At 44.1% G+C, this 27,982-nt stretch overlaps 1 protein-coding gene across 3 annotated transcripts; it reads left to right on the plus strand.

Moving 5' to 3' along the window:
- Positions 1-162: 162 nt before the first annotated feature.
- On the plus strand, positions 163-27,979 carry INTS4 (integrator complex subunit 4). 3 transcript variants are annotated; one of them, XM_015852510.1, is made up of 23 exons: positions 163-275; positions 1,367-1,561; positions 2,976-3,093; positions 3,626-3,732; positions 4,237-4,422; positions 6,306-6,356; positions 7,340-7,428; positions 7,669-7,789; positions 8,215-8,286; positions 8,892-9,066; positions 11,264-11,469; positions 13,414-13,556; positions 14,544-14,659; positions 16,938-17,071; positions 17,905-18,062; positions 19,490-19,583; positions 21,095-21,175; positions 23,070-23,200; positions 23,695-23,754; positions 24,671-24,830; positions 25,133-25,276; positions 25,971-26,091; positions 27,425-27,979. In XM_015852510.1, the coding sequence occupies exons 1-23, from the start codon at positions 192-194 to the stop codon at positions 27,616-27,618; spliced, it is 2,940 nt and encodes a 979-aa protein (XP_015707996.1). In that variant the 5' UTR covers positions 163-191; the 3' UTR covers positions 27,619-27,979. The 3 variants fall into 3 exon arrangements, with proteins under 3 accessions (XP_015707996.1, XP_015707995.1, XP_015707997.1); XM_015852509.2 differs by having other exon boundaries at positions 181-314; XM_015852511.2 differs by having other exon boundaries at positions 182-300.
- The last annotated feature ends 3 nt before the right edge of the window (positions 27,980-27,982 follow it).

Raw genomic sequence — 27,982 nt, forward strand, 5'->3', positions numbered from 1 at the left:
GAGTGTTGGTGAGGAAATCCGAGCTGGGTGACGACATCAGGCCCGAGGCGGAGCAGGCCGCAGCCGCCATCTTGAACGCATTGCGCGTTCCCATAGCAACACGAGGCCTCCCAGCCCAGACCTCCTAACCATAGAGCGGAACCTCCAGCTGGGAAGAGAGTACTCTCTGTACGTCACGAGAGGGCGACTCTATGGTTTGGCGACGAGGGGAGGGGCGCAAGATGGCGGCTCACCTGAAGAAGCGGGTGTACGAGGAGTTCACCAAGGTGGTCCAGGTGAGCGCCGAGAGCTCCGAGCTCGGTAGGGTGACCTCGGTGAGTGTGGGAAGGGCGGTGGTAGCAGCAGCCTGGGGCCTTACCGAGCCTAGGGGTGGCATCTCGGGAAGGGGGAGTGTTGGAGCTGCCTCAGGGTTGGGGCGGGTTATTGCAGGCCCTGGGGGAGATATAGGGGATATGTGGGAGAACAGCGATTGTTTTAGGGCTGGGAGGTGTAGGAGAAGGGTTGGAAGGGGAAGAGTAACGTGAGGAGATGTACTGCTCGTCTGAGGCTGGGAGCTGCCCCGGTGGGAAAGTTAGACCTGTAGAGAAGGACCTGGGGGTCCTGGTGGGTGAAAAACTGAACGTGAACCAGTGGTGTGTGTTTGGAGCTCAGAAAGCAAATGGTATCTGGGCTCCAGCAGGGACAGGGAGGGGGTTGTCCCTCTGCTCTGCCCTTGTGAAGCCCCATTTGCAGTACTGGGACCCCCAGGGCAAGAAACTCAGGGAGCTGTTGGGAAGGGTCCAGAGATGATCAGGGGGCTGGAGCACCTCTCCTTTGAAGACAGGCTGAGGGAGCTGGGCTTGTTCAGCATGGGGAAGAGAAGGCTGCATGGTGACCTCATTGCAGCCTTTCAGTACCTAAAGGGAGCCTATAAACAACAGGAGCTCTTTGAAAGGGTAGATAATGGCAGGACGAGGGGAAGTGGTCATAAGCGAAAGGAGGGAAGAATTAGGTTGGATATCAGTGGGAAGCTCTTTACTATGAGAGCAATGAGGTGCTGGAACAGGCTGCCTAGAGAGGTTGTGGATGCCCCATCCATCCCTGGAGGTGTTCAAGGCCAGGTTGGATGGTGCCTTGGGCAGCCTGGTGTAGTATTAGATATGGAAGTTGGCAGCCTTGCAGGAAGGTTGGAGCTTGATGATCCTTGAGATCCTTTCCAACCCAAGCCGTTCTATAGAATGTGCTTCCGCTTTGACTGGCAAGGGAAAGAGCAGTGTCTGCCTTGAGGTGCAGGAGCTCCCCCAGGCTGCCTTGGTGGGAAGCAGTTTGCTCTGGGAAGGATTTGCGTGGTGTTTTTGAGTCACGTTGCTCTGTTCCCCACCCACAGCAACAGCATGAGGACCTGTCTGCTAAGAAACTGCGGCTGACCAAGCCCAGCAAGTCTGCAGCGCTCCATGTTGACCTGTGTAAAGCCACCTCACCTGCAGATGCCTTGCAGTACCTGCTGCAGTTTGCCAGGAAGCCTGTGGAAGTGGAGAGTGTGGAAGGGGTCGTTCGGATCCTGCTGGAGCATTATTACAAGGTAATGAAGCTGGGAGCTAAACATGCTGCCAGAAACCCCATTCTGGCCTTGTTATCTTGGGATGGGGTTGGAGGTGGGATCGGAAGCTGCTGTTTCCTGTGCTGTATGAGGAGGGTGAGTGGTTGTAGTCCTTTACCCATAGCTTATGTCACTTGGTGTTAGCAGTTTCAGGACTTGGTGACAGTTAAGTGATCCAACCTCCAGGGCTGGATGGGGCATCCGCAGCCTCTCTGGGGAGCTGTTCCAGCACCTCACCACTCTCATAGTAAAGAACTTCCCTTTGTCATCCAACCTAAATCTTCCCTCCTTTAGCTTATAACCATTTCCTCTGGTCCTGCTATCGTCTACTGTTTCAAAGCATTAACTCCTCTCCTGTTTGTAGGTTCCCCTTAGGTGCCAAAAAGCTTTGAATTGATGCTGAAGCTGTAAGAATGTTATCAGTCTCTGTACTGTATTTGTTTTTGGAGTGTGACTGTTTGACTTTTCTTTTAGTTCCTTCATTCCTTTACAATATGATAGGCAAATAGGATTGTTTGGTGTCTACCCTCTGAAGCACATCAGAAAGATAACCTACTATTTCCTTTTCCCCTACGCTTTTCACTTTGCTTTGCTGACAGTCGGATCAGTGTGTCTGTGCAGGTGGTGCAGAATGAGCTGGTTGTTGCTGGCAGAAGTGGTGTGTTATCAGACAGTGCCTGAAGAGATCCCAGAGGATCACATCATTGGTGTGGTAAAAGGTGCAGAATTGTGGTGCATAGTTGCTTGGAGAGAGTTTAGTTTAAAATCCAGACTCCTTTGTGTCCTTCTGTCTTATGCTGGATATCCTTGGCAATGTGAAGATAGAAGAAGGCTCCCAGTTAGGACTAGGTGTGCAGGTTTGCAGAATACTTATATTAACAGCCCTTTGAAATATGTGAACTCTTAAAGAATTTAAAATTGATGATAATTTGTGAAGCTTATTTCCACCTGTGGAGTAATTACTCAGAAATTAGGGGTTGAAGAGTTAATTTGTAGGGTATTTGTAGAGCTGCAAGAGGAGCGTTCTGTTGTGGTTCACTTACTGCAATGTGCGCATAGTTGAGGAACTAACGTTATGGTAAAGTTTGGTCCCTTGTGCTGAGTTGTAGATGTCTGGATCCTCCTTCCCTGCGAAGTGTTTTGCTCTCCCAGATGAAAAATCAGAGGATCACAGAATGGCCTGGCTTGAAAAGGACCACAATGATCATCCGGTTTCAATCCCCCCTCTATGTGCAGGGTCACCAACCACCAGACCAGGCTGCCCAGAGCCACATCCATCCTGGCCTTTAATGCCTGCAGGGATGGGGCATCCACAGCCTCCTTGGGCAACCTGTTCCAGTGTGTCACCACCCTCTGAGTGAAAAACTTCCTCCTAATATCTGTTGTTTCCTTACAGGAGAATGATGCTTCTGTAAGATTAAAGATTGCTTCCTTGCTGGGTTTGTTATCAAAGACTGCAGGATTTTCCCCAGACTGCATTATGGATGATGCAATTAACACACTTCAGAATGAGAGTAAGTCACATTTTTCAGATGCCTTTCAGGCCTTGCTTGAAGTGGAATCTTGTTAGAAGCACGTTGTTTTTCCTTAGTGTACTTCAAAGCAGCTCATCAGGGCCTTCATTTAAGTACATTTTTCTGTGTTATATTCACTGCTTGTATGTGCTTGATGAAGTTTAGTTTTATTTTAGTATCATTTAGTGTCAGGTGAATGTAAGGTTAAGTTGTTGAGTGTGCAGTGAAAGCTCTCAACAGGGGCTTGAGGAAAATGGTTATTCCATTTAGTCAATGCTAGAGAGCCCACACCTGGAATACTGTCTCAAGTTTTCACTCCCCAGTGCCAGAGAAATGCTGATAAGGTTGGCTGAGTTAAGCAGAGGGCCACCAAGGTGGCTGTAGTATGTTATCTGCAAGGAGAAGCCAGGGGAGCTGGGCTTCTTCTGACTTCTGAAGGAGAAGGCTCTAGGAGGACCTTCCAACCGGAGTGATGCTGTGGTTCTGGAGCTTAGCAAAGAAGTGCATAACCTTTCCCTGCTTTGTTTTGCAGAATCTCACCAAGTCCTTGCTCAGCTGTTGGATACGCTGCTGGTGATTGGCACAAAGCTCACAGAGAACCCATCTGTCAGGATGAGGCTGGTAGAGGTAGCTTGCAAGGTAAGGCTGCCTCCCTGAGGATGTAAATACTGCTGAAGGGCAAAGCTCTGCTCTTGCGTGCTGCATTTGGATTCAGTCTGTTTTGGGGGAGAGCTCAATGTACTAAATTTTAAGCAAGACCAACTTAAAACCAAATGTGATGTGAGCACAGCTCTGAATGCAGCTAACAAGTCTGCAAACAACACTGGATTCACTGCTCTTTCAGTTACTGCCTCTTGCTTCATATGCTTTTGGATACATGTCTGCTTTTTTGTAGCTGTTATTTAGAAACACTATTCCCTGTTAAGAAGTTACTGATGGAAAGCATTAATGTTAAGCAAAAGTATTTATAATCTGTTCAAATACTCATCTCTGCCAGAGGAAAGAATATGTTATCAATATTCCTTAATGTTTTTTTTTTTTACTAAAATATAAACATTTTGTAACTGCTGGGAATTTTACTCTGATCAGCTGTTTACAGAGACAAAAGAGCATTTAAAATAAATCTATTTTTGTGTCCCGTAGCATCTGACAGATTCTTCCCATGGTGTAAGAAATAAGTGTCTTCAGTTAATTGGCTGCCTTGGACCAGTGGAAAAAGGTGTTGCGAAAGAAGCTGAAAGCCAGGCTGCCAAAGATGTCCAGAAGATAATAGGAGATCATTTTAACGACCAGGATCCTCGTGTTAGGACAGCAGCTATAAAAGCCATGGTAAGGAGTGCTGGTGTGGTGGAAGAAATTGTCTGGGGGGGATTGATAAGAAAGCTGGTAAGGATCTGCAAATGAATCCAGAGAGGTTTGGACAGGAGTTATTTAATTAACTCACCAAGTGCCAGTTTAACGTATCAAAATTACCTGGAAAAATGAGATATGTTATGAAATAGAAGAACTTTATGAAATCTCAGAGGGTATTTTAGTGGTTCACAATGATATATTAGGGGTAGTATCGTTAGGTTGCGGTTGGGCTTTGACGATCCTGATGGTCTTTTCCAACCAGAGCAATTCAGTGGTTCCATGAGACCTGCTTCTGCTGTAGGGGAAGAAGCTTTTTCATTTGGGATATCGTGGTATTGTTATAGGTAAAGCTCTTTCTTTTAGTGAGAAGTCTGTATTTCCTGATTCAGGATTGGCTGCCACAATAATAAGCCCCTATTACTCCAGCATGTAATAGAACACTGCTTGTGACAGGAAACCTTGTGAGTTTAAACCTGAAAACTTGTGGTTTTTTTTAAAACAATGTTTTGGTTACTGATTTTCATGTGGGATTGAGCAAATTCAGAACTCTTTTAGCTTTGCAGCAGTAAAAGCATAGACTGTGCAGTGAGAACTTTGCTCAGTGGGGATTCCTGTGACTGTGTGGGTTTGCAGCACTTCCTTTGCTAACCCTTAAGGTTTATAGTGTTACTCTATCTTAACCTGATGGTGAACAGAGGGAGGTTGTGATGAGGAGGGTTTCGCCTCTTCTCCCAAGCAACAAACAGGACCCGAGGAAATGGCTGCAAGTTGTGCCAGAGGATATTTAGAAACATAAGGAGAAACTTCTCTCAGAGAGTGGTCAGGCACTGAAATGGCTGCCCAGGGAGGTGGTGGAGTTGCCATCCCTGGCAGTGTTCAAGAGGTGTCTGGATGAGGAGCTATGAGATCTGGTTTAATGGCTTGTGATAGCAACGGTAATGGGAGGATGGTTGGACTCGATGATCTTGTGGGTCCTTTCCAACCTTGTGATTCTATGAAAGACATTTGAATTAATACTGTTAAACTGTGAAGAAGGAAACAAGATGCATTTGGGAGGATCAGACTGCATGTGGATCTGCCTGGGCTCTCCGTCTGCTGAAGGTTACTCTCATCCTTCATTTTCGTTCTATTTTCTTTCTTTTTTTCATAGGACTTTTTACACCTTGCCATGACTTCTGCAATACTATTGAATCAAATCCATATCAAGATTGATGCCCTTCAATTTAATAGTTTCAGTACAGTGTCAGTTGTTTTGCTTTAGTCTGGAGCTTGGAAGCATCCTGAATGAATTCAGGGTCCCTGATTGTTCCTAGGGTTCTTAATCGCAGTTTTCCTTGCTACTATGTCACATGTTGTGTTAGGATACACTGTTTAGTAGGGCAGGTTTTGCTGTTCCTCTGGCCTTTAAAATGCACTGTCACTGCTGCTTTTGGGTCACTAATGACACAAGAGAAGAGGCCAACCCCCAGCTCACTACAACCTCCCTTCAGGAAGTTATAGAGAGCTATAAGGTCTCCCTGAGCCTCCTCTTCTCCAGGCTGAACAATCCCAGCTCCTTCAGCCTCTCCTCATAAGGCCTGTGTTCCAGACCCCTCACCAGCTTTGTTGCCCTCCTCTGAACCAGGGTCTCAATGTCTTTCTTGCAGTGAGGGGCCCAAAACTGGACACAGTAGTTGAGGTGCGGCCGCACCAGTGCTGAGTACAGGGATTGAGAAACAGCTGAATTACAGTAACAGTTGGTTAATGCAAGCAATTAATTTTATGCAAAGCAGTGATGAAAACTTAGTGTGTGTTATTTAAAACCATAGTTTGATTTCATTGTCGTTCCTTTCTTATGTTGTTCTTGTTTTCGCCCTTAGCTTCAGCTTCACGAGAGAGGACTGAAACTGCAGCAGGCCATTTATGGTCAGGTAAAACCTCATCTTTGTTTCTATTTATTTTGTATTGGTTTGCGTGCTTTGCTTTTCAGGATTCTGGGGCATTGTGCTTCTAGAGGTGGAAGTCGCTGAACAGAGGGAGGGCATTGCATAATTCTTATTGTCATCTTGCATTTTCAGAGTTAAATCCTTGTACATTGGAGGGTATATGTGATATGTGAGAGGGAATGGACATAAGTTGTGCCAGGGGAGGCTCAGGTTGTGTATTAGGAGGTATCTTTTCTCTGACAGAGTATTCAGGCACTGGCACAGCTGGCCAGGGAGGTGGTGGAGTCACCACCCCTGGAGATATTCAAGAACCTTGGAGATGTGGCACTGAGGGATGTGGTCAGTGGGCATGGTGGGATGGGTTCTCATGATGGGACCTCACTGTCCTTTTTCAACCTTAATGATTCTATGGATTCTGTGGCTGTGTTTGTTACAGAATCATGGAGTGTAGGTGCAGGCTGGAAGGAAACTTAAGAGACCATCATCTCACTGCATCCCTTGTCATGGACCAGAATGGCTTTTGCTAATCAGGTTGCTCAAAATCTCATCCAACCTGGCCTTGAACACTGGGGGATGGGGCATCCCCAGCTTCTCTGGGCAGCCTCTGTCACTGCCTCACCACCCTCACAGTGAAGAATTTCTTCCTTGTATCTAATCTCAATCTCTGCTTTTTTGTTTTAAATTTTTGCCCTTTGTCCTGGCAGAAAAGGTTGCAGAGCTGCAGGCTGTACCAGATTAGTCTTAGGAAATATTCATTCTTTTTGCTTCTGGCAGAGTGCAGGCAGTTTTAGAGCTATACCTCATGTGATTAATAGACTTCATTAGGACTGCTCTACCTGATCAAACTTGGAAGTACTTCTTAGTAGAAGGAAAGATTTAATTCATCCTTATTTATAATCTGAACTGATTTATGGTAAGGATCACAAATCAGTGGGAAGTGAATATATTGGCTGCAAATCTTCTTTCAGGCCTGCAAGCTGTTGGCAGACGATTACGAACAAGTGCGCAGTGCTGCAGTTCAGCTAATTTGGGTCCTCAGTCAACTGTACCCTGAAAGGTATGTGCTGCACACAAAGTGACTCCAAATGGTGCCACAGCAGTATCCTAATCCCAGATGTTATGTGCCAGAAAGTCTCAGCAGAAGCAGTTAGAAGAACAATGTGTGCCAACTAATGATGAGACTGCATTGGTTCGATTGAAGCTTTTGTTCCTGATGTTGATAGGAATTCAGCATAGCTCTTAGTTTTATAGCATGCTGGATGAAGCCAGCAGACTGACTGTCTTTTCTCTGTGCTAGCATTGTCCCCATTCCTTCTTCTAATGAAGAGATTCGATTGGTTGACGATGCATTTGGAAAAATATGTCATATGGTCAGCGATGGTTCCTGGGTGGTGAGAGTACAAGCTGCTAAATTATTGGTAAGTCTCATTATTTTATTATTTGAAAAGAAATGGGGAGAAGTTTAGAAACTGCTCAAATAAATTTGTAGCAGAATTCTGAGAAGGGGAAAAGCTGAGTGTGAGGTGTTGGCTTTGGTTCTCTCAGCTGAGCTCTGCAATGATTCCCTCCTTGAGGTTGAAGGGTTGGTATCCAATAAAAACAAGTACTTGGAATGACTGCCCCCCCAGTGCATTTAAGCAACTGTATTAGATTCAGTGAGCAAATAAGCTGTTCTGATCATCCTCAGCAAACTCTGATGTATGGTTTGAGTTTTGAACTCCATAGAAAACTACTAGAAAGGACAAATTTTATCAGCCCCTGCATTGGGATATATCCAGAAACTGGTGAAATTGAGAGTAATCCTCTTGATTCCTTTTGTTTTATTTCTCCTTCTTTCCTTTAGGGTTCTATGCAACAAGTGAGCTCCCATTTCTTAGAGCAGACCCTTGACAAGAAGCTCATGTCAGATCTGCGGGTACGTAAACTCTTAATGCTTGAATTTGTTTTTACTGTGTGTGGAGTACTCAAACCACACAACAGGTGTGGAAATGTAGAGCCTGTTTGCTTAGCGTGTCCTTGCCTCAGGGCCGCTGAGAGTTAATTGATGATGGCAGGTTTTCTTTTAGATTAAAGTCAGTGAAGCAATTGCCAGTTTTAGATTTCATTAACTGAGCCATGTAATAAAGAGCTTGAGGCTATCCAGCTTTGTGGATGAGAGGTAAACGGTTGTGTCCCTCTGATGGCCGTTAAGCTCCAAGCTTTATTGTGTACAGAAAGTTGGCATCCTGGTTTTGAGAACAAACTTATGGCAGCATCTTGCAAGAGCTGTCTGGTAGTCATAGACATCTTGGGAGCAGTGAGTAGCTGGAGAATGGGACCCTTGAGCAAAAGGCTTTTCAGTAAAACTCCTTCCTGAAGCAACTTTCAGAAAGTATTACATTCAGTTCTCTGGCCTACGAAACAATAAGGAAGTGAGAGCTTCCAGCTATGCCTGTTTTCAAATCCAGAAAACCATTTACTGTTTTGTTCAGTCACCTTTAATGTTTCCCATGGTTGTAACTGAGAAATGTGTTTGGGCAGAGGAAGCGCACGGCGCATGAACGAGCCAAGGAGCTCTACAGCTCTGGGGAGTTCTCAAGTGGCAGAAAATGGGGAGATGATGCTCCCAAAGAAGAAATCGATACAGGTGCTGTGAACCTGATTGAATCAGGAGCTTGTGGAGCCTTTGTTCACGGCCTGGAAGATGAAATGTATGGTGAGTGTTAATGCAACTGAATTGCTTGGGATGTATGGAGGGTCTTTTTGTTTGGGGGTGAGGAGGTTAGAACCTTTGTACTGGGAGGTGTCCTTTAAAATGTTTCAGGATCCAATGAACACAAGTTTTCTTCTAAATCCCAATCCAGGATTTAGCCTGGCCAACTAATGCTCATTTCTTCCTTGCTGGTGGTAGCTTTTGGATTAAGTAGTTGTTGCTTCTTGCCAGGTCTGGCTTTCCTAATGAAGTAGTAGACAAGTTTCATCTTTGCAGGAGGCTACACAGGCCGAGCTCCTCTTGGTCTGTACAGGCATGAGTGTTCTTGGACAGTTGGAATGTGTTATACGTATTATATTTTATGTGTTATATATATTATTATTATAAATTAGTGACTGGATTCATGTGTTTTCAGTTACTTAGATTTCAGGTGAGGTCTCGTTTACGTCTTTTGTCATGTTATTGTAATTCTGTTTCTTGATTAGAAATGCCCACATTTTACCATCACATTTACCTTGCTCTGTGGTGCCTTTCCACCAGAGTCTCATAGACTTGCTGTTATGGACATGGAGCCCTTCATCTCGCTCGTTCCAGCAGATTATATCTGTCCTGCTCTTTTAAACAGGGTAAATTATGAATGTCATACTGGAACACAAATGTCCTTCAGCTTCTGAGCATGGCTGTGCTGATGGCCTCAGGGATGTCTGTGCTTAGTCTTTTCTAGCCCGACTTTCCTGTAGGTAGAGCAAAGGTTTGCAAAGGCTATTGAGAGCCATGAAAAGGTGCAGCTTTGAATGTCATTCCTGAATTCAGTTTTAAACTCTGATGGAAGGATGGAAGTAAATCAGTCAGCAGAAGAACACTGTGACAAAAATATCCCTGTAAACTGTGGTGTAAAATTTGACTTCTTTTTCTGAGTGTCCTACAAATTAAGCCATGTTTTCCTAACAGCTGAACTCTCCCTGAAGCTCCAGCACGAAGCCTTGTTCTTTTCCCTGACTGACAGTATGGCTCAATCCATTGTCTGTGAAGCATCTCCAGTTTGATTACTGGGGGATGTCATTAAAATGGGCAGATGTGGAAAATAACCAGATCTCTGAAGAGTGTATGTCTCCGCAGTGGCATTTTAAATACTGCTGAGCTGTGTTCTGCCTTACCCACAGCACTGCTTCGTTTGTTTTCAATTCCATCCTGTAACTTAAATCTAAATGAATGTGTCAGCTCATGAATGTAATATTGGCAAATATTTTCTTGGGGTTTTTTTCCTTCTCTAATGCCTCTAATACCACTGTGGTCTTAATGACCGTGGAGACTCAGCATTGTGACACGGGCTTTGTTCTGTGTGAGTGGAGGGCTCACTGTGTTTGCATTTCTCTGCTTAATCGGAATCATCAGGAATCAAAATGTTCTTTAAGAACAATAGGCCTAAACGTTACACGCAACTTTAAATGAATGTTTTCAAGATGAGCTAATTTGAGTGAGAAGTAGAAGTATGTTTTAAACAATGTTTGCAAGACAGCTAATTAATCCTATTATGATCCCAGTACATTAATGTTATGGAAGCCAATGGGAAAATGGCTGCAGGGGAGAAGAATCTTCATGCATGTCTGTTATATTTGGGTCTTCTTTCAATTCCTACTGTATTTTCCAGCAGAGAGATTCTCTGGACACCTCCGTTTATTTTTACTTTTGCTTGAATTATGAGTCATTCTGATAATTAGGGGGCACCTTTTTCCTTTATTTTGAGGTATCTGAGGTCAGGGAGCAGGGAAAGCTCATTCTGTGCTGGTGACACGCTGCTACTCTCGGGCTTTTCAGCAATTCATGAAGTGCTACGTGGCTACTTAAAAATGCAGTGAATGCTCTTAGCAATTAAAATGTCTGGAAGAATGAAGCGAGCAGTTTAATTATCTAAATTAGCTTGCTTAAGGTACCATGGTTATAGCTACTCTTGCAAAACATGCCATGAAATACATAATATTTATTAGCTGGTTGTTGCTCTGGGCAGCCTGGTCTGGTGGTTGGCGGCCCTATACATTGCAGGGGGGGGTGAAACCAGATGATCATTGTGGTCCTTTTCAACCCAGGCCATTCTATGAGCTCTCATCCTTAGCCAAGTGCTCCAGTAATTCAAGGCCTGTCTGTTGGTGGCATACCCTCTTAAACAGCATTAATGACTGATGTCCCCCTCTCCATACAGAAGTGCGGATTGCTGCGGTGGAGGCGCTCTGCATGTTGGCTCAGTCCTCACCTTCTTTTGCTGAGAAGTGCCTGGATTTTTTGGTGGACATGTTTAATGATGAAATTGAGGAGGTGAGGTTGCAGTCAATACACACGATGAGAAAAATTTCCAACAATATCACGCTGCGGGAGGACCAGCTGGATACTGTGTTAGCTGTTCTGGAGGTAAGGCCTTCCCACCAAGGGATAACATGACATTCTTGTCTTATTTTCATTTTAAATAAATGATGTTCAGATTAAAGGCTCACTGCCCTTGGTAACTGCTGCTGCATCACGTGGATTTCCTTCTGTCTCCTTTTCTGGTCAATCACTTTGTGACGTTTCATGCTGAATACAACTTAACGTTATTTCTTCTACCACTTTAGTTGTACCTTTTGTTCACCAAATAGAGCCAGGACACAGGTTCTCTCTCTACTCTTCCAGTGACTTCTGGTGCACTCCTTGGAATAGTTTTGGCCTTTCCTAATCATCACTGTCCCGGTCAGTTCTCAGCTGCACCTGGCAGACAAATCTCTGCTTCATTGGGGCAGTCTCTCAGCCTGGGATGATGCTGAAGATACATTCTATATGTCTCTTTACCCACTATTTGTTTGACCCAAGGCAATAATGCCACCCTTCAGTTGTGCTCCAGGATAAAGTGAATTAACCTAAGGCCAGGTTGGAAGGTGCCCTGGGCAGCCTGGTCTAGTGTTAGATATGGAGTCTGGCAGCCCTGCGTGCAGCAAGGGGGTTGGAGTTTGATGATCCCTTCCAACTCAAGCCATTCTATGATAGCCTGCTTATCTGTCTGTAACCAGTGCTGTGCAGTATGAGCTGGACTTGCAAACACAGCAATGAGTGTGAGGTGCCTCTGGTATTTGGGCATCTATTTCACATTTGTTCCATTTGGAGACCTGTATGTTGCAGTATAAACGTGTAGACTAGTTACGCTGGTGTTCCTTGTTCTGCTTTTGTTATGATTTGTGGTCTATATTATGGTAGCTGAAATATGAGAACTACCACATTTTCATTGTGTACAGGAGGGTCCTTGCTTACTCGCTTATCTCTTTCAGCAGTAAAATCCAGCTTTGGACACCAAAATAGAGGATTTAGGAGGGCAATGTGAACTTTAGTGCCTGAATTGTTAATGGTGTTAATGTAACTTCTGTTTTCATTCAACTGCTTTTTCTTGATCTGAATGACTGTATCAACTGCTCCTTGCTTTTCACACCAGGCATTGCATTCTGCGTGCCGTGGTGTTTTCGTTCTCACTTGCTGCCACGTTGTACACCTCTTTGGCCCTTTTTATTCTTCAGCCTTGCTTGTCTCCATTTTGTCCTCCCACCAATCCAAGCAACACACCTGGATTATTTTATTTCCCCACTCACTGCATCAGTCTTCAGAGTGCATAGTCTTATTCAGTGACTGTCTGCCTCACAGCACCAAAATAAGGACCAGATGAGCGTACCCACTGCGTTTCCCTCCTTTGTTTGTGTGTGTTGGCTGTCGTTGAAGATCCTCTACAAGGGGACTGTTCTTTCTTTTGTGTAAGACGTTAATGGATGTGCTGTTGATATTTAGCAAATTAGGCTTTTTGAAAAAATCTTCTATTGAAAAGCATCTCGTATTTGTATCCTGTCAAATTTTCACGTCCTATCTGCCAATGCCACAAAAATGACAGCAAGGAAGTCTATTGTATTGTTTTGGAACTGCAAGGTGGTGTTTGGCAGGAGGCAAGTAATTAATTAAGCTGGAGTTCAGCCACACTGCTTCCAAAAATACAACTTGATGACTGCGTGAGCTTCTCTCTGTGGTCTCACTCTGGCCTGAAGTGCAACGTAGGTGCAGTGTGACTGCAGAAGTGATGCATTAGGGATCCCATACTGTTGCATCAGAGTTGATTGCTTGACTTGTAGCTTGTGTTACACTTATTCTTTTAGTGTACACCTGTAAACCAACAATTGGGTCAAGTTCTTCCTATTTCCTAAATGGTCGCTGATGCCTCTAGGATGAATTCAGCCAAAGAACAGGATCTTCTGCCTTTAAAATAAACATATATCCAAGCTTCTCTCTCTCACTCTCTGAGCATTCAGAGGTTCTGATTGGAGGGTTTTTGCTTTTACTTTTTAGGATTCTTCAAGGGACATTCGAGAAGCTCTTCATGAGCTGTTGTGTTGTACCAATGTCTCAACTAAAGAAGGCATCCATCTTGCACTGGTGGAGTTGCTGAAAAACCTGACCAAGTATCCCACAGACAGAGAATCCATATGGAAGTGAGTGCGATCAATGTCCTTGTCTGCTTGCTTTTCTGCTTTGTTGTAAATTGGGGCATTAACCAAACTTTGAACTAGCTGAGGAGGTAACAGCACTAAGGTTATTGTGTTATCCTGTGAATACCTGGAATAGCAGGTGTGTGTATGTTGTACGTGTTCCTGACTGACACAGAGACATTGCATTGTTCTTGCTTGTTGGTACTGCTGGTGGTCATCCAGAACTGATGACCGTGCATGGAAGACCCCCCTATTGAAAACAGTCAAAGCATTCACAGAGTTTCTAGAAAGGTAGTTTCAACTTTTAGTTGGAAACATCATCTGTTCCACATAACTAATGTTTTGTGCTCTGTGACATGGCAATATTCTTGTACTGATGGTGAAAAGTGGGCTGGCTGGATAAGAGGATTGTGCTCTTGGAGGGATTCTTTTCTTCTATGAGTGGAAATAATGAACGTTTTGGGGTTTTTGGTTGTTTATGGAGGCAGTAAAGGAAGCAGTGCTTCCACACACATGGTTTGAGATGGAATTCTTGGTTATTATTGGAAGCTCTTATTTTAGTCTTCTTTTTCTTGTACATTGCTGTGGAGTTTGGGTTTTGGATCTTATTTTCTTGGCCTTTTACCTCCTTGATCTTCTAGCCTTAATGAAGAAAAAAAATGCAAGTTCTTGCTAGCGTTTAAAATACAGGTTTTCCTTAGGTTGTGTAACTGCAGTTGTTAACTGTCTCTTGGATAGCTTAAATGAATAGTTTCTATTGTTGTTTGGTTTTCTTTTCAAGCTGTTCTGTTATCTGTGATCATCTCAAACACTGCTGCAAATCCTGAAGAGGCAGCATTGCTGTGAGTTTGCACATAGACTTAACAGCAGGATTCTGATGCTGACCAACACATCAAAGTGCCACTGTAATACAAAGCAATGATGCTTTAAAATGTTGTATTTTGCAGTGTATGTGTTTACTAAGAAATATTTTGATCCATCTGTTTTCAGGTGCTTAAAGTTCCTGGGGAGCCGGCATCCCACTCTGGTGCTCCCACTGGTCCCAGAGCTGCTGAGCACACACCCGTTCTTTGACACCCCAGAACCAGACATGGATGACCCAGCTTGTATCCTTGTGATGAAGCCAGCTGATCTGTTTCACAGTCAGACATTCAGTGGTGGTTTCCCAGTGCTTGGATTTGTTGAGCAGACAGTCCTGTCGCTATCCCTTCGCAATTTAATTACTCAGCAAGCAATGGAATAACTGTTATCTTATGAAGACAGCTTGAGGGAACTGGGCTTGTCTAGCATGGAGAAGGGAAGGCTGCAAGGAGACCTCATTGTGGCCTTCCAGTACTTGAAGTGAGCGTATAAACAGGAGGGGGAACATTAGTTTATGAGGGTGGGGAGTGATAGGACAAGGGGGAATGGTTTTAAAGTGAGATGGGAGGTTTAGGTTGGATCTTAGGGGGAAGGTTTTCATGCAGAGGGTGGTGACGCACTGGAACAGGTTGCCCAAGGAGGCTGTGGATGCCCCATCCCTGCAGGCATTCAAGGCCAGGATGGATGTGGCTCTGGGCAGCCTGGTCTGGTGGATGGTGACCCTGCACATAGCAGGGGGTTGAAACCAGATGGTCATTGTGGTCCTTTTCAGCCCAGGCCATTCTATGATCCAGAATCATCTTCATAAGTACCAGAGTGGTATAATTAGCTTTTTCATGCTGTGATGAATGATGTGGTTATCAAGCAATTGGTCAAGGTTGAGGTTTTGCAGATGAGTCATTTGATGGGAAAATATTTGTCTAGCTTGCACTAATCTGGTGGATGCTTTAGCTTTTAAATAAGAGTGTTTTTCTGCTTTTTGGTGATACATCTCCTACCTGTGCAGTGTATAGAGCAGCACTGTCACTTATTGCTGTTCTATATGGCAGTGGCTGAATTCCCATAATGCTATGAATTTAGCTTTCTGAAATAAGTCAGTCAGAAATCCTTATATTAAATTCAGCACTTCTCGTGCTTTAGAATGCAAGCCACAATTTTTGTACCGTTACCCTTAACAATGGGAGATGCCTCAGAAATGTGAAATACCATTTTTCTATTGTTCGTTCTCCTCACTTTCCTTCTGTGCAGCTGCAGAACGCGCTGTTATTTATGGTGTGTGCTGAGAGATGTTAGGCTGAAACAGCTCAGTTGAACTGTCACGCTGCTCCTTGTTTTTTCTCTCCATTTCGAGGCCATCAGCTAACAGATTAAATGAATACCTTGTGAGAATCGAGAAGGGCTGGGATCAGGTGGAGAGGAGCTTAATCTTCAATCAGGTGGCTGTGTCATAATTTGAGTGCATTTGTCCCATGAGTTCAGGATTTAAGGAATTTGGGGGGTGAAAAGCTCTAGTTTGCCTCAGTGCACCTTAAGATCATAGAATCACTGAGGTTGGGAAGGATCTCTAAGTAGTTGAATAGCTTCAGCTGAAAACATGAAAGGGATTTTGGGCAAAGGAGAGGAACTAGTTTGGCAAGTTGAAATCTTGGTAGGGACTTGATAGCCCATGGATACAGCATATATTCAGGAAATGAGAAATGGTGTTCACATCTCTACAGTGCTTAGGATTGCATCTGAACCTGTTTCTTCTCCATGCAGTCAAATAAGTGTCCTGACCTTGTCTGGTTTGCATTGGAATCCTTTTACTCCTGTTAGAGTTAGATGTTGTGTTTTGGGGCATGCTGTTGCAGGTCTTTGGACTTGTTGATTAAAGCCTTTGGCTGTCCTCTGTATTTTCTAGTTCTTAGACCGTGAAAAAGGTTTTCCTGTTCCAGAATCTTCTTTCTGTGGTGTTTCTTTGGTTCATTTTAATTCTGCCAGCCAGGCTGGACTGGGCTCTGAGCAACCTAATCAAGCTGTGGATGTCCCTGTTCACTGCATGGGAGCTGAACTTGGTGACCTTCAGAGCTCCTTTCCAACTCAAACGATTCTGTGATTCTCTGGTGTTTTTTGGGGTGCTGACATGGAAGGAATTGCAGCAATTTTCAAGAACTCAGAGGGAAATGCTTAATTGTAAGTGTTTGGGTGCCAAACTGGTAGGCACAATGTGAGCCTTAGAGAAAGCTCCACCTACTGAGTTCTGCATTTATGATCCTTGGCTCCTATCCTGTCTGTTGCCTCTGATCCATCCCCGGTTGGCAGCAGCAGCCCTTCTCCAATATGGCCCAGCCTGTAGTGTTTGCACTCTGTGCTTCATCTGCATCTGCTCAGACAGCTGCCTCTTTGGGGTTTTGCTCAGCATTCTCCAACATACTGAAGATCCTCCAGCAAAGAAAGGGTTGTTGAGTTACTGCTATTAACTTGCCATCCCTAAAGAACTCTTCTGGTCCTTGTTTATTTTTCTTTGACAATCTATTTCAATAGACATTGCTGTTCTGGTTCTGATTTTCAATGCTGCTAAAAGTTGCCCAACAATGCCAGCGCTGTTTTCTGATCACACGTTCAGACATTATGCCTATCTTCGTGACAGTCTCTCTCATCTGGTCCCTCCACTAAGAGTAAGTTGAACCACCAAGGCTTGTGCTTTGCTGGGAGTCCTGTTATTTTCTTCCATGTCTGCCCATCTGTAATAATTTGATCCTGGGTTTCTTCTTCCCCTCAGCATCAGTGAGTGAATATTGAGATGTACGTTAAGTAGGGAGAGCCAGATACTAAATGGTTATGATATGGATTTTGTAATATTTTTGTTGAAGATAAATGTTATTGCTCTCAAACGAGATTCGTACATGCTCTGCTGGTTAGAAAAGAATGCTGGGAGGCAGGATTCCCAGGGCTGTCACTGCATGGGGAGGGGGAGCTCAGTCTTTGTCAGTATTACAACATTTAGCACGCTTAACAATTAACAGCAATTAGCATATTACAGATCTAGCTGCAGTGTGCCTGTTCATTGCAGGGGAGTTGGACTAGATGGCCTTCGGAGGTCCCTTCCGACTCTAAAGGTTCTATGATTTGACTTAGATCTTACCTAAGCAGTTTATTTGGGGGTGAGGTGTTTTCTGTGCTCCTTTAGAGCATGCTTTTCCTGCCCACGCAGGTGGTTGAAAGTCTTAGTGCAGTTCATAAATTCAATTGCATGTGGTCTTCCCCTGATTCCTCTGTCTCACAGTGAATAGAGGAGGAGATTGGTTCCCTCAGAGACACACTGATGTTTAATCTGAAGATCTGTAGCTACAAGTGGATTTTAAATAGAATTAACCAACAGAGCCTTGGTATAAACTTTGACTCTGAGAAACAGTCATAGCTCTCAGCTGGTAGCTGTTAAATAACACAGCAGCATTTTGCAGTGCTGTTACTGATGTTAGTCTTCGTGTGTGTGTTTCTCTATGTGTAGCTGCCAGGTAGGAAGTTGGTCTCCTCCCCAGTCTCCCCCAGCATTACACCACACGAGGACCCTTCCCAGCAGTTCTTGCACCAGAGCCTGGAGAGGGTGTACAACCTGCAGCACCTCGACCCGCAGGGCATCCAGGAGCTGCTGGAGTTCACCATTCGGTAAGGCTGCTCGGCAGAAGAGGAGTTAAGATTTGCAGCTTCTCCGAAGTCCATTCTGAGGATTGGCGTCATTCTTAGTCCTGTCCCTGCACACCTCTAATTGTGGTCAGGTTATTTGTAATGTGTGCACATTTTTGTTTTAGATGGAGAAGGTTTTCTCCCATCGTCTTCCAGTTTTAGAACCTGTGGCCTTTGATGCTGCGGGAGAGAAGCTGCTTCTGTTGCTCTGTTGGGTTCCTTTTATCAGCCAAGCTTATAAAGGAGTCGGGTATTCTTCATGAGTTGGGAATTCAGAGGTTTTCCTGAAATAGGCTGTATTATTGCACAACGGGCTTATTCTACCTTTTCCATTTTATCTCAGCTGACATACGAAAACAAAACACTTGAAAAAGGATTGTTGGAGAGAGGATGAGAGAATTATTATTGAGTCAGAAAAACAGTCACTAATCCCTTGTTTGGAACACAGAACTCCAAAAAGCCTTTTTCCTTTTTCCCTACATATCCACCTTTTTTTGTATGTGTAGCTGTAAATTGCTTCCACATCCACCTGTAGTGGAAATCTTGACCATGAACACAACGTGCTTTATCCTCAGCTGTTTTTAGAGCTACAACACACAGCCCAGAACACAATCTCAGAGCATCCAGTGCACAAAATGCTTTTAATGGGTTCTCTCCTGGCAGAGCATCCAGGATCTGACAGGGCACAGTGAAACTCTGGGCATCTTGAGAGGCTGTGAGTGCCTTTTGTTCTGCACAGCAGTCCTGTCTGAGATGGCCATATGCATAGCTACGTGCTGCACAGGAGAGCAGTATTTGGAGCTGATGGAAATTGTTATTGTTCCCTATTAGTGTGTTGTGAGATGTGGGAATTAAGCACCAAAGAGCTTGTCGATACCAGGCCACACACAACAGCCCATTGGGCAAGTATCTGTTCATCAGGTTTAAGCTTGTCTTACAGTGCTAGCTATACCTCAAACATGGTGGGTTCATGCAATCAAGCATGTTCCAAACAGTTCCTTTCCTATCCAATGTGAGTAGCTGGATTTCCCAACAGCAGAACACAAATGGGTCATTAGCTGCTGTAGAAACCTGGAGGGTTTTTTTTAACGTTAAATCAGGAACTGCTGTGCTGTGTGGTTCCCACAGGGCTGCAGAGCAATGTGGGTTGACAGACTTACTGCTTCCACTGCAGCGCTCGTGTCAGCCCCTAGGAAAAAAAGGAGCTGCCAAGTCCCAGGGCGCAAGCTGTTTTGTAGTGCATGCTTTCCTGCTCTTTCTGGTGCTCATACTAAGGATAAGGAAAAACAAGATGTGGGAATGGCTGGCCTCAGCATTGCTGCTGCATTCTAAGTGCATTTAGATTAACCTACTTGCTGTCTCAATGCTTTTATTTCTCCTCCCCCCTCCCTCCCTTTTGCTTATTTCAGTGATCTTCAGAGGCTTGGAGAGCTGCAGTCAGAGCTGGCAGGGATGGCGGATTTCACTGCAACATACCTTCAGTGTCAGCTGCTCCTCATTAAGGTCTGATTCAGCGGGGTGTCGTGGGCTGTGCTTCACAACGTCCCCAGTCAGTTCTGGTGGCAGTGCTGAGAGCTGATCCCTGGTGGAAGTGGAGATCTGGGGGATTTCAGGCAGCCCTGCTTCACTCCTGGGGCAAACAATTGATGAAGTAACTGAAGTAAATGAATACACTATCACACTTCTTTGCCAGAGCAGAACTTGTTTTCAGATAGAGTTGCAGTGTAGACAACTGCTCTGCAACTTTCATGTTAAGAGAGTGCTTTTCCCTCTGCTGTTGACCACCAAAATGTAACCTACAGGTAGGTAAGTCAGGACATCACAAATGAGTTTCCAGAAGGAGACAGTAGAAGCTTTGTTGTCTAAAACTGAAAGTGATTTGAGTTTCTTAGCTAAAGGTGAAGCTGCCAGTTGGAATGCATTACAGCAGCTCTTAAATCCTTGGAATACATTCATAACCCAAAGAAGGCATTTTAGATAGGTGTTAATAGACTTTGAGCAACCTGATTGCTGTGCCCATCACAGGAGTTTGAACTGGATGGTCTTTAAGGTCCTTTTCAAGCCATACTGGTCTATGATCCTATGAAATCCAGAGCTTTTGTCAACACAAGGTGCAGTCCATACAGAGGGCTGGCATTTGGAAGTGGTTTTGTTGCCTTACTCCAAGCTTGACTGGACTGAGCCATCCTGTCTTACCTAAGAGAATGTGAGCTCTTGCATTTCTGGCAAAGATGGGGAGAAGTGGATAAACACGGCACCAAACATTCTTTGCTTGAGCTGCAGATCAGTCATCAATACATCAGTGATGTAAAGTAAGTAATGTGGCTGAAATTAAAAGCAACTTCTAATAGCACAGATAGAAATTTCAGTATGACAGAGAGAACACCAATGCCAGAACACCCTTCTCAGTAGATTTCTTTCCAGTCAAGCTTTCTTAATTCCTTTTTAACATAAACCAAAGAGAAAATAGAGTTTCTTTTGTACAAATGCCAGCAGCTGTGTTGCACTCAGTAACTCCAGGATCTTTCTGGGGGAGCAGGGAGTGGAAGCTGTCAGCAGGAAGGCTGAGGAATACTGACTGTGTGGGTTTGTTTCTGAGGACAGTTATTGTTTCCAGTATTCCAGTTCCATGGCTGCAGTCTGAGGATGCCCTGCTCTTAGCCTCAAGGATGTGATGATTGGTTATAATTTCTCTGATCACTGACTATATTCTGCATACGGTTATCCTTAAATACTGAAGAATTTGCAGCTTAGCCAGTCTCTCATTCATAGCTTTGTTAACATTATTCCCAATGCTGTGTAGGATGTTTATATAGCAGTGTGTAGTTTGTAAGCTGTGGTTTCCCATACTGTTTAAAAGCAAGTAGAAACCTTTGGCCTGCTCTCTCAGGCAACCTGTTGGCATATAACAGAGAGGGCATGCTCCCAAGCCCTGTTTATCTTGCACAGTGTTAGAGCGCTCAGACAGAAATGGTTATTTATCATCCCTTTTTTTTAATGGTTTCCTTCTGCAGGCCTTGCAGGAGAAGCTGTGGAACGTGGCAGCTCCTTTGTACCTGAAACAGAACGCGTTAGCATCTGCTGCAGCAAAACAGGTGAGGCTGAAGCACCTGAAGGCGAGTCCTTGGATTCCAATTTCCATGGCCTTGCAGTACTGATGTGTTTCTGACTTTCTGCTGTAGCCTGTCCAAGCAAATCTTAGTTCCCCAAAGTGAAGCAATTTCTTTCAGCTTCAAAAGATCAAATGAAGTGGAGATTGAGGGAGATTTAGGACTGCAGGAAAAGGGCAAACATCCCATGTATCTTCCAGAATAATAAGAAAGGAGATTGGAGAACAGTGGACTGTTGGCCTCTGGGGAACTCTATGGAGTAAGTCCTCTTAAAAGCCATTTTTGAGCAAATGAAGGTCAAGGAAGTGATTGAGATCAGCCAAAATGCATTTCGAAGGGTGAATTATGCCTGACCAACCTTACTGCTTTCCAAAGTGAGGGCACTGGTGTTGCAGACATAAGACATGTCACAAAGCCTGACTTTTTCAAACCCTTTAACACAATCTCCCATTACTTATTACCAAAATGGCAAGATCCCACATCTGTAAGTGGATCATAACATGGATGGAAGATTGGCCAGACTGCCTGGCTTAAAGCACTGGAAATACTGGCACAGAGAACAGAGTGCCCTTCACAACCCTGTGGATAAAACTGAGTTGAGGAGCTGGTCAGTAGGGGAGATCACATCTAGAGGGGAGTTGTGCTTGTCTCTGTGCAAGGAAGGTACTGCTGAACTGCAGTGAATTGAGCAGGGGACCCTCAGGGTGGCTGAGGAGTGGAGCACTTCTCCTGCAAGAAGAAGCTGAGGGCTCTGGGCTTATTCAGCCTGGAGAAGGTTCTAGGCTGATTTACTGCTCTATGCCACTTCCTTATCTGAGGATATAGATCACATAAAGACAGACTCTTAGATGTGCTGCTGTGGGACAAGAAGTGATGGATACAAATTGGAATACGAGAAATTCTGAGTAAATGTAAGGTAGCAAAAATTGTCGTGATTATTGGTAAGCACTAAAATGGATTTGCCAGACTGTTAGTGGGGAATCTTCATCTTTGGGATTGTTCACAGAACACGTGGCTAACTGGGCTAATTAGGCCTGCCTCGAGGAGGGACAGTGGTAGATGAGCTCCATAAGTCCCACTCAAGCCAGGTTATTCTTGCTCTCTAACATTTGATTGACTGATCCTGGAAAAACAAAGCTAAACACTTCCTTTTTTTTAAATAAAGAAATGAGAAAGCGAGCTTTAAATAATCTGGATTTAGGGTGAAAGCAAGTTTGTGGATCTGCTGGGAAGCCATGCTGACATTTTGAGCCTCCAGTTAATTAAAATGTATTAAGAGGCAGCTACTGCTGTGCATCAAACCCTTCTCTGCTGTTGACATCTTGTCCCTAGAGACAAGTAGATACAAAAGCCTATCAGCTTCTTAAATCTTCTCTAATTGAACTGTCTTTCTTGGGTGCCTTTCTTAGTAGTATGTGAGCCCGCTGGGAAGGCTTATCTGTTTTGATTGTGAATGTAGAACACTTTCCATCAGAGTAAGGTGAGGGGATCTTTATCAAATAGAGTCCTTCCTTCTGTGTGGTTACACTGAATGCAGCAGTGTTCATTTCAGCATTTTTCTTGTCTACTTAAGCCCATCTATTCAGCAGATACAGTGCTATAATAAGTAAAACTGCAGCATGCCGTCTAAGCTTTTAACTGTGTCAAAAATAACGCAGGAGGATGCTCATCTTGTGATGGTTCCCGTCTCTATCTGCAGCATATGAAGCGTTGTTGAATGTGAAGTTGTTTCTGTCTAGTATAGCTCTGAAACAACCTGAGCAGAGCCACTGGGGCTGCTGTGCTGTGCTGCTTGGTTTGTATTCCAGAGCAGCCAGCAGGAGTCGGTGAGTGCTCCAGCCCAGAATGGTTTGTTACCCACGTGTTGTTTGTCTGACAGATCTTGGAAGAAACGTACAAAATGGAGTTCATGTACAGCGGTGTGGAAAGCAGACAAGTGGTCATCATTCACCACATGAGACTGCAAGCAAAAGCCTTACAGCTCATCGTGACTGCACGCACCACCAGAGGGTAAGGGTGGTGCCAAGGGTTACCTGCAAGCTTCGTATCCTCCAGCTGTGTTTTAAGAAGCAGCAAGTCTAAATTAGGCACTTAAAACACCACGATGATAACCATCTGAAGAACAAAGCTGCGTTCTTTCTTCAGTACATATAGGAGAACATAAGTATGTTTGTTGCCATTGATTTGCTGTGTTTTCATAGAGCTCCTTAAGCTCCATCTTTTTTTATAGGTGGAAAGCTTAATGTTTTCTACCAGTGGCTCTGGGAACTTAATGCCTTGTGCAAATGCAAGGGATGTATTGTGGAGGGGGTTACAGGTGTGGAGAAGATGATGACAGTCCATTTTGTCTTTCTCCTGTGGGAAATCCATTTGTGGTCTCAGATTGTCTTTAAGGTCTTACAGTTTCTAGGAGCTTGAACTGGATTTCAAAACTGAAATGTTTGTGGCTGTAGAGCCACTTTTCTTATGTTATTTTTGCATCAAGCAATGTGATCTCATTGCAGAGTGGAACCCCTTTTTGGGATGTGTGAGAAGTTCCTTCAGGAAGTAGATTCCTTTCAGAGGTGAGAAACCCCATTGCTTCTTTCTGCGTCTTTTTGCATTGAAGCTGATGATAGTTCTTCCACATGTAACCTGATAATGAATAATGCCACTGAAATGATCTTTTAAGGCTCTTGTCCCGTGGTATAAAATGAATTCTACATTCTATTCTTCACCTCTGGAGCTAGCATAGTTTTTTTATCTGATTCCAGTTTACTGTTAATATTTCACTATGCAGATGTAAGAATTAATGCTATCTTAGAAATACTGGTAGAGCAAAATCGTTCTGCAGGGAGGTCAGACGATTCACATGGCTGTATGGGGTTACGTTACGTTCTGGAGTGAGTCAGCTGTTTGCTTAGCAGGATGAAAGCGCACAGCATAAAGGATGAGGCGGATACATGTCATCCTTGAGAAGTACCCATCTCTGGAGTTATACAAGGCAGCAGTAATAGGAGTGGCATTATTCACCCGACTGTTTCTCTCTTGAGGCGTAGAGATGGAATGCTGGGTGTTGGAATTGCCTGTGACCCGTCACTTCACTTAATTAGCACTCTTGCTATCAAAACAGTGTTACAGCTGCATGTGCAATCTCTGTAGATAAATCCTTACAGCACTTAGCTCCCATGGGTGTGTTTTTATAGGTTTTTATTTACCTCAGTGTTTCCAGCTCTTTCTGTGCAAACCTTCCCTTCTTGGCTCTGTATTGAGGCAGGACTTAGAGATGTGTCCTCCAAAGCCCTTGGTGTTGTCAACTTGAAAACCAGAAGCCAAAATTATCTTAATATGAGACGTGCATTGGGAGTGGAATCTCCATATCTAATTTTGTCATTGTAACTCATTATAAAGATTAAGTAGCTTGGCTAAAGATAACGAAACCACTCAAAATGTTGAAATAAGTACTTCATTTTTTTCTTAATTATTTTTTTTTAAATACAGATGTTTCATCTCAGAGCTCCCACAAATGCAGGGCAGTTTTGTAGATAAGCTGCTAGACTTAATGCCCAGGCTGGTGACATCCAAGCCTTCAGAAGTGGTCAAGATTCTTCAGACAACACTACGACAAAGTACCTTCCTCCACCTTCCTCTTCCAGAGCAGGTCAGTTTGGAATGCAGTAGCCTTGCAGTGTCTTTGGCTGCCATGTAGTCCCTGATAGACCACAAAGCTCTTATGCTCCAGCTTTCTGCTCAGTTGCAAATATCAGTTCTTCAGGCGATTGCTTCTCAATACCTATCATCTCTGGGATTATGGCTGAAACTCAGGGTTAATTCTTGGCAGTATGTCAAGTGATGTGTAGCTCATGCAAAATTCCTCTCTTAAGAACAACAGTGATTCTATACTCCTTTTCTTTTTTTCTTTTTCCTCTCCTTTATTTTCACCAACAACTTTGCCTCTTCCAGCTCCATAGAGCTAGTGCAAACATCATCGAGCCAACCGGTGAATCCGATAACCCCCTGAGGTTTACATCGGGGTTAGTGGTGGCACTGGATGTGGATGCAACCCTGGAACACGTGCAGGATCCCCAAGGAACTGTTAAAGTTCAGGTAAGCAGCCACAAATGCAAATATGATTTTGTTTTGGGGGGAGCTTTCATGAGGAAGTCAATACTTCCTGACTGCCAACAGTTGCACACCTTAACACTCTTGGATTTCTGTGGTGTAACCTCACATGCAAAACTGTCTTGTGCGTAGTGCACTGGGATCACTTCTGTTGTTCTGGGAGTTTGCTCTGAGCCCTTTGAAAGCATTCTGTGCTCTGTGTGTGCTACGCTGCTCTCACACATATGCCCAGCACATTATGGACTGAAGTACAAACATGGGGGTGAACATCCACCTGCTTGTATATTGGAAGGAGGAGCAAAAGGAGGTGTTCTGAACACTGCAGCAGTTGGCATGCCTTTGGCTCTCCATATTTAACACTCAGTTTTCTTCCTGCTGTTGAATCATTACCATCAACTAAGCTGCAGTTAAGAAGGGTATGGTATGATTCAAGCAGAGAAACTAAGATCTTGACAATGCAGAGGAAGAAGGTGATACCTTTTCCTTCACATCATGGGTTTAAATGGCCAATGCAGAATTGTGTGGCCTTCAAATACAGATCAGCTGGGCTCCTGGCTCTGAGCTAAATCACACCTTCCTGCAGTCAGAGCTTGAACAGAAAGCACCAGAATTAGTGCACAATGTACAAAAGCCCAGTCCAGTTACCATACATCTATTTTGGTTCTGCTTATTTTTATAGGTATTGTATCCAGATGGGCAGGCACAGTTAATCCATCCCAAGCCAGCTGACTTCAGAAATCCTGGTCCTGGAAGGCACAGACTGATAACTCAGGTCTACCTCTCTCACACAGCCTGGACAGGTAATGTTATCAATACAGGTTCATGGGAGTGTGTGATTCCCATCTCTTATGTGCCCACAGTCCTGGGAGCTCTCAGGATCATGGGCTGTAAAGGGGTGTTGATCTGGAGCATTTTACTCATAGCAGTGCAGAGTAAGATTCGTTACTGGAGTCAGGCCTTGCATCCTCATTTGAAGGCAAGGAGTCACGGCAGACTGATTCATTGTAGTTCATTGTTTTGGATCTGACAGGTAGTTGAGCACGGCAGAGAACCTTTGGAACCGTGTGTACTCAACAGCGTAATTTCACTGTTGATTAAACTTTCACCCTTTGAATGTCCTAAAAAAAACACCCCATATCCCTGGTGACTCCCACATCCACGTTCAATCATAGACAGCATTCACACCTCTCAACGAATGCGCTGCCGTAATCGGTTTGTGAGCTTCCGACAACAAAAGCAAAGAATATATAGTTTTGCAACTCCTTTCTCCCATTTTCTTTTAAACCCTTCACATAATTCGAGAGTGGGGTATGTATATTTTTGAGCACTTTTTTCTGCTAAATAGGATTTGGCAATCTATATTTTTAATTAGTGGATTTATTTTGTTCAGTGCAGTTTTCCCTTTTAGTTACTCCATTATACGTTGCATTTCTGTAATGTATTCGTTCAAACTGCTTATCTTTTTAATTCTGGAGAAGAAAAATGGTATTGTTCCTGCACTCAGGAGTATCAGGATTTCAAAGTGGATTCTGTAGCAGGAGCTGAATTAGGTCCTTATTTCTGCTTTTGCAGCATGTGCTGAAAGGGTGTTTCAAATGGGGCCTATGGGATTCTGTTCTGGTGTCTCCCCATTAGCAGTTATTTACGTTAAGAACTCTAACATTGGTGCTTAAGCATTTCACAGGTGGTGAGGACATCAAGCTGGGGGGGGGGGCTGAGAGGACACGCTCAGTTGACAAAGTGGACAAATTAGTTTCTTTTTCATGAATTGAGGTAATTAAAACCATAGAGGAAAGCATGTGCTTACAAAGGAGGACATCCAAGCACAAAGTACAGGTTAAGTAGAAGCAGCAGTAGTAGTAGAAGCAGGAGGTGACTGAAAGCTGATGCTGTGGCAAAATGATGGATTTTAGGGAGTTGTTGGCTAAGCCTGCAGTACAACTGTGGGAAATGGTTATCTATTGTGCTCCATCTGGTGTCATCAGACGCTCAGCACTGCTTGTTGGTTATGGCAGCACTTAGGGACATGGTCAGTGGGCATGGCGGTGATGGGATGATGGTTGGACTCGATCTCAGTTGTCTTTTTCAACCTGTGTGATTCCATGTTTGGTTTGTTCTGTTCTTTCCCATCAGAGCCGTGTCAGATTGAAGTGCGGCTGCTGCTGGCCTACAATTCCAGCAGGAGCAAAGCAGCCGCCAAGATTGCCAAATCCACCTGGAACGAGAGCCTGGAGGCTCTGCCACAGCCAGAGAATGGCATCGAGGGGACCATCCCCTTCAGCAAACCTGTCAAAGTGTACATAATGCCCAAACCTGCCAGGCGGTGAAGAAATACCTCTACAAGAAATACCTTTATGGGATTGTTGGATAAAACTGAAAACAGTATTCTGTGTCCCAAGGTACTTGAATCCAGCTGTCATCCATATGAGTAAGGCTGATGAAGAACAGTTGGGCTCCTCTGCCACCCAGTGATTGACTGATAAGGAGTCACTCAAATAATTCAGGACAGCTTCATGAAAACACAGTTTTTTCTATGTTGAATCAACAAATGAAGACAATTCTCAGTCAGCATTCCAGCAATAACTGCATTGGGCTGAAGTCTCTTCCAGGCCTCTGGGTTTTCTGCTGAAGCTATTTACTTCATAAATGCTAAGGCACATCAATCTGTGCTTTGGTAATTCTCTGAAACTT

The sequence above is a fragment of the Coturnix japonica genome, chromosome 1 (genome assembly GCF_001577835.2).
Source record: "Coturnix japonica isolate 7356 chromosome 1, Coturnix japonica 2.1, whole genome shotgun sequence".
Lineage (NCBI taxonomy): Eukaryota > Metazoa > Chordata > Aves > Galliformes > Phasianidae > Coturnix > Coturnix japonica.